The 16761-nt window shown below is 27.3% G+C and overlaps 1 protein-coding gene and 1 pseudogene across 1 annotated transcript; one reads left to right on the top strand and one right to left on the bottom strand.

Annotated features, from left to right (window-relative positions):
• Positions 1-3442: 3442 nt before the first annotated feature.
• On the bottom strand, positions 3443-3820 carry LOC114163693 (annotated as a pseudogene).
• An 8659-nt stretch (positions 3821-12479) lies between these two features.
• Positions 12480-13495, top strand: LOC114162595 (DNA-directed RNA polymerase subunit 10-like protein). Its single transcript, XM_028046532.1, has 4 exons — positions 12480-12623; positions 12764-12822; positions 12988-13082; positions 13186-13495. The coding sequence occupies exons 1-4, from the start codon at positions 12588-12590 to the stop codon at positions 13209-13211; spliced, it is 216 nt and encodes a 71-aa protein (XP_027902333.1). The 5' UTR covers positions 12480-12587; the 3' UTR covers positions 13212-13495.
• Positions 13496-16761: the final 3266 nt, after the last annotated feature.

Raw genomic sequence — 16761 nt, 5'->3', positions numbered from 1 at the left:
TTATTATTATTATTATTATTATTATATTATTATTATTATTATTATTATTATTATTATTATTATTATTATTATTATTATTATTATTATTATTATTATTATTATTATTATTATTATTATTATTATTATTATTATTATTATTATTATTATTATTATTATTATTATTATTATTATTATTATTATTATTATTATTATTATTATTATTATTATTATTATTATTATTATTATTATTATTATTATTATTATTATTATTATATTATTATTATTATTATTATTATTATTCTCTATACTACACAATTATTCGGTAAGCAATTAATTTCAAAACTTCAAATTAAGGGTCAAAATTGTGTAAAAAAATAAAATTATGAATAATTTCCAAATAAACACACTACATAGTTCAAGGTTAAATTGCTATTAGGCTTGCTTTCCTCAAATTTCAAGTAGTTTCTATAATTTAAAGAGACTTTAAAGGAGAATCTTGTATTTATAAGAAACAAATAAATAACTCTTATTACTAGCAATTACTCTTATTAAAAAAGAGGCTGAATATTGTTAAGAGTTTGATAAACTTTATTAAGCTATAAAAGTAGAAAGGTTTGTTTCAAAAGTGATACAACACTAACTATAGTAAAAACATATCCAATAAAAACGTATTCAACATAGAAAGGTTCGTCTCACATGTGATACAACACTAAAATGAGTTTAACTTGCTGCAAGTTAACAAAGACAACGACAATTGACACGTAAGTGAGAACGTGTATATTTTTATCCATATATTTTTATCCAAAAATACGTCAAAATCATGATAAACTTTTCAAAACATGAGAACCTATTTAAAAATTTAATGAAACTATTATAATTTATAAAAAAAAAGTAACCAATAAATAAAACTGCAGAAACATGGCAGCATGTTTTATTTTTAAAATATAAATTTAGTACCCACTCTATGATGAGTGGATGTAAAGTGGCATATGCATATTCTTTTATTATTGATATTATTTTTAAGGTTAATATGTTTTAATTATTGATATTATTTTTTATAAGGTTAATATGTTTTAATTTTTAAATTATGATGCGAAAATGAATTTCGTTTCAATCTAAAAATTTTTAAAATTGATGGATGTAGTTCTTATCATTCAATGATTAAAATTTTTTTCACGTGATAAACAGTATTTTACATTGGTGTTTCTACTATTTACAAGTGTGAGGGGTGTTTATTGAAAAATTGGGAAGTATGCAAATGGAATAAAGAAGAAGTATTTGGCCCATGAGGGCATGGCGATGAACAAAAACTTTGGGTAAAACTTCGTTTTGTAAGTATTGAAGTGTCAACCTCTTATGATGTAAGGAGAAAGAGAGAGAGAATATATATATTTTAATGAATGAGAAACATATACCATAGAAAAAAAGGCTGAAGTGATGGTGGTGATGAAGCGCATAAGGGAAATGTTAACCCCAATAAGTCCAAAACTCACGGTGAAAGTAGAATCACAAAGAGAGAATTAGATTTTAACAAACCAAGTAAATAAGAAATGAAAAAAAGATAATGTTGAGTTCGTTTGAGTGGACGAGATATGTGCATGGATTTAAAATCATAGATTTGCGGTTTGCGAATCGTGTTCTTATATGTGTTCTTATATGTTAATTTGCGAGAAAGTGAAAGGAACGGATTTGCAGGATTATCTGATAATCTCATCTCATCAAAGTTGTGAGATTTGCAAGAATAATAGACATTTTTACCATTTTATCTATGTTTATGTTCATGTGTGTAACATGTGTTATATAGAGGAGAGAATCAATCGTGTGTTGTGCATGTATAATATATATATATATATATATATATTTATTTATATATAATATGTATTAATTTTCATTGTAAGATCAAAATAGTAATTATATTTTCATTTATTACTTTATTTATCTATCATATAATTAAATAACTCACAAACTTTATCTCAAATTCATTTACTTTTATTTTTAAATTCATTCACTTATTCTTATATAAATTCGTCCACTTATTTTATTTTTCAAATTTATTGGTGTTGAATGTCTTTTGTTACATAAAAATCAAATGACATCATTGGATCGGATAACAAATACTACTTTAAATAATTTTTAAAGTTTGTAAATTAAATTATATCAAAATTTGAGATAAAAAAAAAAATAAGTTCTCATAATTCACGAACTATAATATATTTAACCATTTATCATATATTGTTATTATTATCTAAATAATTAAAATAATTTGTTAAATTATTTTTTATTCAATAATTAAATCTTTAATTCCTTTTTAATTTAATTTCGTTGTAGAATCTTACGTAAAATTTGTTGAAAGCTTGATTTTGTCTCTTACATAATGTTTAATTGCAGGGAAATGGATAGGATGGTTTCAAAATTCATTATTTTGTTATAATTTATGCAACAGAAAATCAAAATTTATAATTTTATAAACAAATTTAGATTTCTTAAAATTATACGATTTTAAAATTTATTTCAAAATGAAACTTGAAATTATTTATACTTTTATATTTATGATTTTTTACAATTTAATTTTAGTTTGGAATATTCTCTACTTGATTAATATGATATTTTTTTGGATAGCCCAGTTAACTCTATTCTTTTTTATTATTAATGCTGGCTAGACATACTTTTGGGTTGAAAAAAGAATCATAATTTTTTTATTTTAATCAACTATATTGTTTTAAATCTCTAAGATTTTGAAGTTTATCCAACCTCACCACTTGTATCTTAAAGTATAAGTACTTCTTAGAGAAGGAAAAATATATTTTATCAATTGTTATATATTTGTACATGATCACAATAGAGTTGAATATGATATTAAAAGACTAAAGGGATCTCATGATACAGAGAGGTGTTTAACTAAACGGCTTAATTAGACTTTTCGTCCTCTATTTTATATGTGAGGTTCATTTTGGTCCTCTCTTTTTTTCGGGGTTCAATTTAGTCCCCCAATTTGTTAAAACAGTTTAAAATGGTCCCTCCCGTTAGTTTTAGTTAAACGGCGTCAGAATATTGCCATTGTGTCTGTTTGGAACAGGGACGTGGCAAGTCCTGAGTACCTTGTCATCAATGTGGTGTAATGAGGTGGCAATGAAGGTTATTTATGGAGATAGAAGTGTTCATTTGCCCTAATTTAGTTGTCTTCTTCGTGGTGCTGAAGTTCAGCTTCATTTGACAAGCATAAAAATCTAAAAGCTCCAAAACTAAAAGCTGCATAATACATCCTCATGGCTTCCACATTCTTGTTCATCTCCCAAGCTTCAAGTCTTCTTTTCTTTTTGGGTCTTCCAGGTAGAATTCGTTTAGGAGGGGGCAATACATATGAAAATTCTGTTTCAACCATAATTTTGAAATCAAATCCTAACTAACAGTAACTGATCAATCACAAGTAGTCCACACAATTTTCCTTAGAAATTCTAAATCTCTCACAACATCAAATCTATTTTGAAGCCAAAAGGCCTTCATAACGTCCTTTAAAAAAGGCAAAAACTGGGTCTCTGGGGGGAAGAGATTCTTTGACAATTGGATGGTTCACAAATTCTTGGGTCCACCTGTAGAGATTAGGAAATTTCTCAGTTGTCAATAACTCTAACCCTGCTATTTCTTGAACCAAAGGGATCCAATATGCAACATAGACAGCAGTAATATCCACCAACCCAAGCTCCTCTCCTCCAAAGAACTTCTTCTCCTTTATCTCATTCTCAAGAAACTGCAGACCCTCATATGTTTCTGCAACATTCTTCTCACGCTCTTTCTCATCAACCGTGAAAACAGATTTCCATGAAACACCCACAATCTGATTTCATAAATCACACTATTTATTAGTCACCGTTGTATAAATCATAATAATTTAAAGCAGTTTAAATTAACTTTATGAACTCAGAGTAACTCAAATTCACAATCCCGCAAATTAACAAGTCATGAAAGGTGGTGTTTTTGGGATAAACGAGGAAGAATAAAGAAAAGTGGAAAAGATGGATTACATTGTCATCAATGAATTTAGACCAGAAACGAGCCAAGGCTCTCTGGTAATATATTGATTCAATGATTTTCGCTTCTTCCTCGAACCCTAATTTGTTCAATCGTTATCCCCAAATTCTTCCTCGCATCCAGATTTCTTTCCTCGTCGCACCTGATTTTCGCCTCTTCCACGAACCCTAATTTTCGCTTCTTCCAATTACCACTGACTTTAATTTTTCTTTTTGAACTGTCCACATAAGCTGATGTCCCTACTTGACACGTCATGTAAAATTGCCACAGTATCACATCAAATCACTCTGCCGTTAATTTTTTTAACGCTGTTAACACACAGGACTGAATTGAACCTCCTACACAAACTAAGGGACTAAATTGAACCCCGAAAAAAAAAGAGGACCAAAATGAACCTCGGATATAAAGTAGAGGATGAAAAGTCTAATTAAGCCTTAACTAAACTATACATTTTTTTTTCCCGTAGTAGGCAAATCATACTGCATAGTCATGATAATAGGCAAGTTTTAAAAAATTACCAATTTAGGCAAATTGTGTTGGTACCAAACCAGACGTTTTCTCATGAAGAAATCGTGAGGTCCCTGTGCATTTTTGGGTCAAAGGCAGAAGTCCTTAGGGGTTGGCAACATATAAGAAGAAACTGTGTAGGGTCAGCACGTTCTTAGCTGAAATTATTTAGGGGGGCACATTTTCTAAACTATGATCGATTACTTTACGATGTAATCGATTAGAGAATGAGTTGCAGTATTCAGTATTTATGGGTTAAATGTAATCGGTTACTAAAATATTGTAATCGATTACAGTCGTAATCTAAAAAAAAAACTAAATAAATTTTAGTTAGATACAAAGGCAACCATATCACCCTTCACATCTTGAACACTATGCATTCATGTTCCCTGACAGTTTAAAAATAATGAAGGAATCTCTACCTATAATTATTCACGCACTACACCAATGAGAGTTCCATTGCAGAGATTCCCTGACCTCCATTATTCATTGAAATTGCAAGGTGTGTTTAAAGCAATTTGGCAGCTGGAAATATATGCATGCGTGGTTGAGAAATAGGTGCTTATGAGAGAGATGGAGTTATGCAAAAGTTTGGCTTATGTGACAGAAAGATGAAAATGCAGCTTTATCATTGATTGATGGTGGGTCCAAATATATTATAATGTATCATGGTGTATAAATAGTTGTTCTGAAACATGTATAAATAAGCATACACTTTGCACCATGGGCAACCAAACATAAACCCTTTCCCATAAATAAGCATACACTTTTCTACTTTCTCCCTTGTTTTTAGTTTCATATTTGACATTATTATTATGATTGCCTTTGTATCCGATTAAAATTTAATCAGTTTTGTTTTTTTAAATTACGATTGTAATCAATTACAATATTTTTGTAATCGATTACATTTAACCCATAGATACTACAACTCATTTTGTAATCAATTACATTGTAAAGTAATCGATTACAGCTTAGAAAACGTGTCCCTTAAATAGAGATGGCAAATAAACTCGTCCCCGTGGGTATTGCCCGAACTCGTCCCCATTTTGACGGGGAATCCCCGCATTGACTGGGTATGGGTATGGGTTTGGGGAATCCCCGACTTTTTCAATTGGGTATGGGGATGGGTATGGGGATGTACATATCCCCGCCATAATACCCGTCTCCGCCATATCTTCGTCTTTGTTTAAATTATTAAAATATTCATAATTAATTAAGTAATTCTCTCTCTCTCTGTGTGTGTGTGTGTATATATATATATATATATATATATATATATATATATATATATATATATATATATATATATACTTTCTATTTTTTATTTCTTTTAATTATTTAGTTTGTCATGAAACTCATTCGCATCTCCAATATATTTTTTATCTTATCATAACCTTTATGTAATTATGCTAAAATGATGTATGTTAATTAAAATTTTTTTATGCCTTACATTTGAATATTTCTATTATTTTTTAATATTTTTATTTATTATATATTTTCCTTTCACATAAGAATGTTTATACTCTCAATTTAAGGTAATATAAAAAAAATTCTTTACTTATTCTTATTAATTTTTGTTTAATTTGAAGAATTCTTTTGTTTCATTAAAATAATTTTCGTTATTTTTCAACTATTGAGTATATATGTTGATATTTGAAAAATTTTCTTAGTTCTCTAAGGTATTTTTCATCTTATCATACCTTAATTATACATTTGATTTCCTTTGTGCGATTTCTTTCGATAGTTTCTCAAATTATTTCTAAAACACACATTTGTTAGTTTTTTAATATTTTTATTTATTGTTTATTTTCATCATGTAGAATAATATTTCGATATATTCTATCTAATTATTTTTTATTTTATAACTCATTATTAATCATACTGTAATTTTTTCACTTTAAATTATGTTTGAAGTGGTTAAAATTATATATATATATATATATATATATATATATATATATAATGATATTTAGGAATAATATATGATAATTCACTACAAGAAAAACATGAAATAGTGACTGATTTAGTCATTAACCCATATCAATCACTATTTTTCGTCATTGGTGGTAGTAATTGATTTATTGTCTGAATCAGTGATTAAATTAGTGACCGATTCAATGATCGAATCGGTATTGATTTAGTGACCAATTTAATTACTAATTTATTTGTAATTTAGTGACAAATTTTTTGGGCACTAATGATATTTCTTTTCAATTTTAACCACTTCAAACATAATTTAATAATTTGTTCTCTAAGGTATTTTTCATCTTATCATACCTTAATTTTACATAGTCTCTTAAATTATTTCTAAAACACACATTTGTTAGTTTTTTAATATTTTTATTTATTGTTCATTTCATCATGTAGAATAATATTTCGATATATTCTATCTATTTTTTTATTTTATAACTCATTATTAATCATACTGTAATTTTTTTACTTTAATTGTATAAATAAATTTTATTTACTACAATATAAAAATTTAATGTAATTGCTATGAACATTTTTTTGTCACTATCCAACATATATTGAAGTTCAAAAGATACAAAATCCATGTCAAAATTTTATTATTGTGTTTATTATTTGTTCTTTGTGTCATTTTGATCAAGTGATGTATTATAACTTTTATTAGTGTACTAGCATAAACACAGGCGCTATCGCGCCTATGTGTATGCATTTTTTAAACTAAAATGTTATTAAGTTAATATATAAACTAAAATTATAATATTAGTAGATGATAATATTGTAATGTTATTAAGTTTATATATAAACTAAAATTATATTTATTAAAAATAAAGTGAAGTATATCAGAACAGATGAAAAAATAACCATTGATAAATAAAGAAGAAGAGAAGTAGAGATAGTCGATTTTATAAAAAACTTATAAAAGTAATGGTCAATTTTTAAAAATTTAATAAATTATTATATTTAAAGGGTAAACTTGGTATTTTGAAATGTGAACACAAAAAGAAGAATCTCCTTTATATATTGTTATAGATAAAAAAGAGATTCATTAGAATTTAAAAAATTGAAGTAAACAAACATTTAAAATATATTTTAATTTGAATATTTGTTTTCCTTTTATATTTTTTTGAAATATTTTTTTAATTTTATCAACTAAGTTTCATTAATGTTGTAGTTTGCAAATTTAATAAATGTTTTGGTTCTCATAAAATTTTAGTTGGTATTCTAATATAAAATGTAGACAATTACAATTTATTTTAAAGTATTTGATATGGAAGAAACAATCATCCTCCTAATATTGAATATTTGATAATATTATGTTTTCTTTACCGTAATTTTTTTCTCTCATAAAAGTTAATATTGAAGTTGTTAGAACACGGGTACGGGTATGGGTACGAGATTATACCCGTTACCCGGTGGGGATGGGGATGAGACAAAAGTTTAATACCCGTTGGGTTTGAGTATGGGGATGGGGATGAATTTTTTCTGCGGGGATGGGTATGGGATAGCGAAACCCGTCCCCGCCCCGCCCCGTTGCCATCCCTACCCCTAAACGATTTAAGTTGAAAACGTGTTGGGCCCACACAATTTCTTCTTACATGTTGCTAACCCCCTCACGATTTCTGCCTTTGATCCAAAAACGCACAAGGGCCTCACGATTTTTTCGTGAGAAAACATCCGGTACCAACACGATTTGCCTAAATTGGTAATTTTTAAAAAACTTGTGTATTCTCGTAATTATGCAATGTGATTTGTCTAGTACGTAAAAAACCGATATTTTTTTATTTAGAAAATCACTTTTAATTCAGTGTTAAAATATGATAAAATAGAGTTCAGAATCTCTACTAATTTTTTGTTGTGTTATTCTATATTAAACATTAAAAATATATTGGATTGACATTTTAAATATTTTTTAATATATTTTAAAACATTACAACTAGTGGTAAACAGTATATTATGAAGACACAGTAGAAAAATAACCCTAAAAAAATATAAATCCGATAAAATAGTTAAATATTGGATGTAGTGAATTTAATCTCATTGAATGATATATTTACTACCAAAATGTTTAAACGTTCCAAATGTGCAGGATATTTCGAACTTCTTTAAAATATCTTACGTGGCAAAATAAATTTTTGGTTAGTTTTGAAATATATTTATTGCATTGCTGCATAAAGTTTTTTCTTAGTATAATTTGTTCAAACAACATTTACTTACTAAAACAAAAATGACAAAAGGAAAATTAATTTTTTCTATGTTGTTTTGTAACTTAAGGAACAATACTTTTTGCTCAAGATTATATTTATTTATAAACATATTGAATTAAAAAAATGCTTCAAATATTATTTAAACAATATGTTGTTTATTATATTAATAAAATATATGTGAAATTAAATGATAATTTTGTTAAGTACTTTTAAAAAGACTTAAGTAATATAATAAAATAATTATAGCCAAAATTGAAATTTTGTAAAAATTAAAGTCAAACTTACAAAAGTTTTAGAAAAAGTAAGAGTTTAGAGTTTTAGACCAAAACCCTAAACCATAATAAAATAATTATAGACCAAAATTGAAATTTTGTAAAAATTAAAGTGAAACTTACAAAAGTTTTAGAAACCCTAAAGTAAAACTTACACAGTAAAAAGTAAGAGTAGAAACTTAATTTGTAATTTTTTTTATATATCGTTCAAGATTGTATTTAATTAAATAATACAATTTATAATATAATAAAAGTTTAATGGATTTAAAGTTTCAAAGGATTCAATTATAACTTGAATACAGACAAAAATGATCGTATATTTGTTTGTATTTTATTTTAAATAAAATATATTCTGAGTGGATAAGATGGTCTTGAAGTATATGGTTCAGAAGATGTTGGGTATGCACGTAAATGACATGACAATAAATGTGTTTCGCGTGCTCAATTGCTGATGTGGCAGCATAATATAACTTGTGGGAAAAAAAATTGAGAACAAATTGTATTGAATTTTTTTTATTATCGATGTTACATTAAATTCTTAATTAATTAAAATAAAATAATAATTTCTATCGGATTTATTGCGATAATGATACAGAAGAATTTATCTAATCATCAGGTTTACCCTACCTAATAGAATTTAACACTTGAAGTTTACACTCTTAAAAAGTGAAATTCATATTTGGTTCAATTTAACAAAATAATGTTTTAATAATCAATAAATTTGCCATACACATCTCATAAATTAATCTCACACTGTTATACCATCATTGCATGAAATTTAAACTTTTTAACATGTTTTATTCATATAATATTTACCAGTCAACAAACGCTACATGTCTTTTTTTTATAATATTAAAAATGATATTGTGAGAAAAAAATTATAAATTAATATTTTTTGTTAATTTCTATGATGTTAAATTTATAAAAATAATAAAGTTATAAAATATTTATATTAATATAAAAAAAAATTATTAACAAGTACACTAAAATGATTCTCATTAATACTTACGGATATTATAGTTGAATTTTAAAAAAAAACTAATATATTCAAATTCTATTAATTCAAATTTTAAAAATAAATATTTTTGTTTTTTTTTTTGTTTTTTTAAATAAGTCAATCGATCAAAACCTAACAAAAATTAAAAATTTATATAAGTGATATGTCATATATATATATATATATATATATATATATATATATATATATATATATATATATGATAATCTTATCAAATTTGAAAATCTTGAAAAATTGAGAATAATAAGAAATAGAGAACTTTGAAAAATCTAGTGTTTGAAAATTGAAAAATTGAGAATTGATAAATTGATAACTGTGAGGTGAGTAATTGAGAACCTTAAGAAATTGAAATTCGTGAGAAAATTAAATTGAGTACTTTGAGAAATTGAAATAGATAATATTGAGAATTTGAAATTGAGAATCGTCAGAGATTGAGAATGGTGAGAAGTTGAGAAACTCATAACCATTAAAAATTGAAAATCGTGAAAAATTAAGAACCACGAGAAATTGAAAATCGCGAGAATTTGAGAATGGTTAGAAATTGAGAACCTCGAGAAATTGAAAATCTTAAGAAATTGAGAATCTTGAGAAATTAAAATTGAGAACCATAAGAAAATGAAATTGAGAACCGTGAATATCGAGAACTGTGAGAAATTGAGAACTTAGAGAAATCGAGAACTCGAGAAATTAAAAACCTTTAAAAACGAAGAACCTTGAGAAATGGATAACCTTGTGAAGTTGAAGAACCTGGAGAAATTAGATAACCTTGAGAAATCAAAGAACATTGAGAAATTGAGAACGGTAAGAAATTGATAACCTTGAGAGATTTAGTACCTTGAGGAATTGAAAACCATGAGAAATTGAGAAACGTAATAAATTGAAAACATTTAGAAAATGAAATTGAGAACCTTGATAAATTAAAAATGGGAATCGTGAGCAATTGAAAACCGTGAGAAATTAATAACCACGAGAAATTAAGAACCGCGAGAAATTGAAAACCGTGAGAATTTGAGAATGGTTAGAAATTGATAACCTTGAGAAATTGAAATTGTGAACCTCGAGAAATTGATAATCGTGAGATATTGAGAATCTTGAGAAATTAAAATTGAGAACTGTGAATATTTGAAAACGGTGAGAAATTGAGAACTTAGAGAAATCGAGAACTTGGAGAAATTAAGAACCTTTAGAAACGGAGAACCTTGAGAAATATAGAACCTTGAGAAGTTGAAGAACTTTGAGAAATAGAAAACCTTGAGAAATTGAAGAACCATGATAAATTGGAGAACCTTGAGAAATCAAAGAACATTGAGAGATTGAGAACAATAAGAAATGGATAACCTTGAGAGATTTAGTAACTTGAGGAATTGAAAATCATGAGAAATTGAGAACCGTAAGAAATTAAGAACGATGAGAAATTGAAAACATTTAGAAAATGAAATTGAGAACCTTTAGAAATTGAATTTGGAAATCATGAGAAATTGAAAATCGTGAGAAATTAAGAATCACGAGAAATTGAAAATTGTGAGAATTTGAGAACCATGAGAAATTGAGAACCTTAAGAAATTGAAATTGAGAACCGTGAGAAATTGAGAACCTTGAGAAATTGAAATTAAGAACCTAGAGAAATTGATAACCTCTAGAAATCAATAACCGTTAGAAACAAAGAACCTTGAGAAATGGAAAACCTTGTGAAGTTGGGGAACCTTGAGAAATTGGAGAACCTTGAAAAATTGAAGAACCTAGAGAAACCGAGACTCGTAAGAAATGAAGAACCTTGAGAAATTGAGTAACTCGAGAAATTGAGATATGTGAGAAATCGATAACAATAAGAAATTGAGAAATGTGAGAAATTGAAAGCCTTGAGAATTTGAAATTGAGAACCTTGAGAAATTGTTAATCGTGAGAAATTGAGAATTGTGAGAAATTGAAAATCTTTAGAAACATAGAACCTTGAGAAATGAAGAACCATGAGAAGTTGGGGAATCTTGATAAATTGGAGACCCTTGAGAATTTGAGAACCATAATAAATGGAGAACCTTGAGAAATTGAGTACCTCGAGAATTGAGATTTATGAGAAATTGAGAACCTTAAGAAATTGAGCACCGTAAAAAATTGAGAACCGCGAGAAATTGAGAACTATGAGTAATTAAGAATTGCGAGAAATTAAAAACCGTGAAAAAATTGAGAACTGTGTGAAATTGATAACCTTAAGAAATTGAAATTACAACCTTAAGAATTTGAAATTTAGAAATGTGATAAATTGAGAACTGCGAGAAATTCAAGATCGTGAGAAATTGACAACCGTGAGAAGTTGAGAACCTTGAAAAATTAAGAACATAAGAAATTACGAACTGTAAGAAATTTATTAGTGTAAGGTGTATTTGGTAATGATGGGTGCAGGAAGCACAAATAGTTAATAAGCCAATGAACATAAAAGCCCAAATATGCATGGGCTGGAATCATGGAACAGCCCATGTGCTTATGAAATCATAAAATATTGTTTCGTTAACTTCGTGTGTAAATTAAGAAAACCTTTAAAATCAGTACGTCCGTGAAAAACAGTATCGATTGAGAAAAGAGGGGGTGTAGGAGCATCGATATCAGAGGAAAATGATCATCCCAGTTCGTTGCTTCACCTGTGGAAAGGTATTATCTTTCTTCCTCTTTTCATTCCACATGTCTCGTGCTCAATCAAAATTAATTAAACATTTTGGATGCTTTTGCGCTTTTAGGGTTTAGGGTTTTATTTTGCTAATCCTCAAATTTGTTCCTTTTCTCCGATTTAGGTCATTGGAAACAAATGGGACACCTATTTGGACCTTCTGCAGGCAGATTACAGTGAAGGGTTCGTGCCCTATCTCCTCTCTTTTATTCATAGTTTCTTTTTTAAAAGATTAATCCTTAGTTCTTGTTCTTTAGGATGATTATAGATGTTACTACTGTGTCTGAACTTGATTCACGTTAGTTGTAATATTGCTGTATTAACATTTAACGTAATGATGGATTGCAGAGATGCATTGGATGCATTGGGGCTGGTTCGTTATTGTTGTAGGCGCATGCTCATGACCCATGTTGATCTCATCGAGAAGCTACTCAATTACAACGGTAACTTCTGTTCCCTCTATTATGTTTTTTATGTGTGTTAATTTTCTACTGTTGTTATTCTCTCTGTGCTGAATTGAACTGAACTATATACATTTGGTTGCAGCGCTGGACAAGTCTGATCCCAGTTAAGGAATACCAGATAACCAAAGATGGTTCAGTGAATTCCATGCCCCGTGGACATGTACCAGTTTTTCTTCTTGTTTTTTTTTTTTTCTTGAATTAATTGTTTTTGCTACAAGCAGGGTCATGTTTTTGTGTCGGTTTAGATCAAATATGTTTGTTGTCTGTTCTTAAGAGGGGCTTTGGCAAGACACCGTTTATGTTAATTTCATATGCCTTGTTATGACAGACCAAATTTTTGAAGAATGTCGTAATTGATGCCAATGCATGTCCTAATTTTGTTTTTTTAGGAACATTGTTGTCTGATATACATTGCATGTTGCAATTTAGCCTGTGTGTACAATGCGTATAGAATTTATTTGGGATGAGTTTATGAAAAGAGACTTAATCAGCCCGAAAGTTAATATAGTATCAGACTGGCCCTTAACAGATCAAGCCTTAACACCGATTGTCTATTGTAATATATAATTTCTATGGTGAAAACAAGAAACAATAGCTAGTGTACTCAGTTTAGTTGGCACCTTAAAAGTTCACAGTTATTTTTACTCTTTCTTTTTCTCTTTCAGATTCTGTGAAGTGCTTAACACAATTTCAGTCAACCAGAGAATGTGAATTAAGAAAGAGGATGCTGTTTAATCATTTATTCCTAAAAATCTTCATTTTTTTTTTCTTCATTGTATCCATTTCAATATAGTTTCTAAACCATTAACTGTGATGAAAATAAGTTAGCAATTTTGTTCCTGTTTCAGATTCTATGAAATTTATGCGGGACTGGAGAATTTCAGTTGAATTAAATGAATTATTTTCATTTATTAAGATATATTAAAGTTTGAAAAAGAACAAATTTTAGTTTTACCCCTAAATTTAGGAACTTCAAACATATTTAATTGTTTAAAATATGTCAATTATAAGTGCTTATTCTATTTCCCATCCCATGTTCATTTTTTAATATAGGCCAGATATTTTGTTTTTAATAATTTCAAGATTTTATTGTTCTATACTGATCCATATTGGGGGAGCATGTTAGGAGAAATAGGTCAGGGGTTAGTGGAACATGGATAAATAGATTATGAATGGTTAAATATCTTTTTTCATCACAAGTTAAATGCACCAAAAAAAATTAAAAGATTCTTGTGTTGCTTTTATCCTTATATTTATTGTAGGCTTAATTTATTTTTAAAACAACTAAATTTGAAAGATTCTTTTTTACTTTTCTTTTACAACCAACGTCAATAAATCCTTAACCACACGCATATAACCAAATATGAACATTGTGATTCTCTTAAACATTCAAAGTCTCCACAATGCTACTGTATTTCTTATTTGGAAGTATCGAAATTTTTGGGAAAGAATTGAACTTGAGTTTAACACTTCGCAAGTGTATGTTGTAGAACACAGATGGGAATAAACTAGATAGTTAATTCAATAAGCGAAAGCACTTAAAGTTTTAACATATTTTTCAAGGTAAGATGAAGAATTTTTGTGAGTATTATCCTTTAGTGTGAGGTGCATGAAAGACTAATAATTTGCAATGTATGATTTTGTGAATGCGGTTGGAATTCAATCAGAAAATGTAACGATCCCCATGTGTAAGAGTGGTTGATGAACTCAAACTAAGATTTGAACCTGAAGTTCAACAAAATATCGACAAGTTGTTAAAGAGATCAAGATGAAAATGTTTTATTGATAATGATTTGAGAGAGTAATGGATAAATTGTAGTAATAACTAAAATTTGTGATGAAAATTATGACATAAGTGATGATGATAAAAATGTATAACAAAAAATAAATAATGCCTTGTATTCATATTTGCCGTCCCTTGTTCATTTTTTAATCTAGGTAAGGTATTCTGTTTTTAATAATTTTAAATTTTTATTGTTCCATATTAATCAAGATCTAGTGGAACATGTTAGGAGAAATAAATTAGGGGTTAGTGGAACATGTTAGGAGAAATAAATTATGGATGATTTTGTTATATTATTTTTATGTAGTATTTTATGAATGGTTAAATATCTATTATCACAAGTTAAATGCACCAGAAATTTTGAAAGTTGATTGTGTTACTTTTATCGTTACATCTATTATCTATTTTAGGCTTAATTTATTTTTAAAACAACTAATCTTATTGCTGGTTTCAATTCAACTACAACAATTTTTTTCCTTTCTTTTTTACAATCAACATCAATAAATATTTAACCTTGCACACATATGAACATCTCAATTTTCTTAGACATTCAAAGCCTCCAAAATGCTATTGCATTTCCTAGTTTGTAACACCGAAAATTTTGTGAAAGAATTGAACTTAAGTTTCACACTTTGCAAGTGTGTGTTTTAGAACACGAAGGTGGGGTTGAACCAAATAGTGGATTTAACAAGTGAAAGCACTTAAAACTTTTATATAGTTCTCAATGTAAGATGAAAAATTGTCGTGAGAGCATTATCCTTTATCCTGAGGTGCATAAGAGAATAATAGGTTGCAATAACCAAATGTATGGTTTCGTGAATGCGGTTGAAGTCTAACCAGAGAATGTAACGATCCCACAAAGTCAGATATTCCTTTACTGAACTTGTGTAAGAAAGGTTAATGAACTAGAGCTAAGATTTGAATGTGAAGTTTAGCAAAATGTTTACAAAGAAGACGTTGTTAGAGAGGTATAAACAAGTAGAGAGGTGAAAATATGGTCAAATATTTTTTAGTGAAGAGATTGCATATGAAGTTGAAGAGTTATTGTTAATAGTTTGAGAAAAAAAATTAGTAGTAATTAAAATTGGTGATAAAATTATTACATAAGTCATGATAATAAAATTGTATAACATAAAAATTAAATGATACGGATTAAATTAAAAAAATTTGAAATGAATATACGACTAAACAAATTATTAATAAAGTGAACATACTCATATTCATTATGAACATGAAACTTAAATAAATATTGTATTATTTTAATATAGTTTTTAAATAAAAACTAATCTAAATATTTAGTTGTTAAGTATTATTGATGGATTGATATAAAAGATGAAACTGATTACACTGCAAATTATAAATTCAAATTTAAACTGGATTACTTTAAAATTGATTTAAATATTTGGTTATTAAGAATTATTCAATCAATAAATTAGAGTAATTTAATTTTTTGTAATTTAAATTAAATTGGATTTGTTTGTCTTAATCCATACGATAACTTAGTCTGAGTTAATTTTTTCTGCAATTTAAATTGAATTATCTTTTGTCTTAACATATGGATAAAAATAGTTATATTTTTAAAAGATAAAAATAATATTATTTTATTAAAAGATGTACATATACTATAATTTATATAACAAGTTATGACACTCAAATTAAAATTACTTTTAAAGATACATACTTTTATTTTATATTTTCAAGGTTTATTTTCGTTTATATTTTTTAAAGCAAGCCAAAATAACATGTCAGTCAAAACTAAGGCTAGACTAAAAAACACACAAAGAAAGAAATAATTGTTGGTTATTCGAAATTGTAACTAATATAATTTTAGATAAATATTCGAGAGACATTTTATTTATGGAATGATCATAGTTA

The sequence above is a fragment of the Vigna unguiculata genome, chromosome 9 (genome assembly GCF_004118075.2).
Source record: "Vigna unguiculata cultivar IT97K-499-35 chromosome 9, ASM411807v1, whole genome shotgun sequence".
Lineage (NCBI taxonomy): Eukaryota > Viridiplantae > Streptophyta > Magnoliopsida > Fabales > Fabaceae > Vigna > Vigna unguiculata.
Note: the sequence above shows the minus strand (reverse complement) of the source record. Positions and strands in the feature narration are given on the sequence as shown.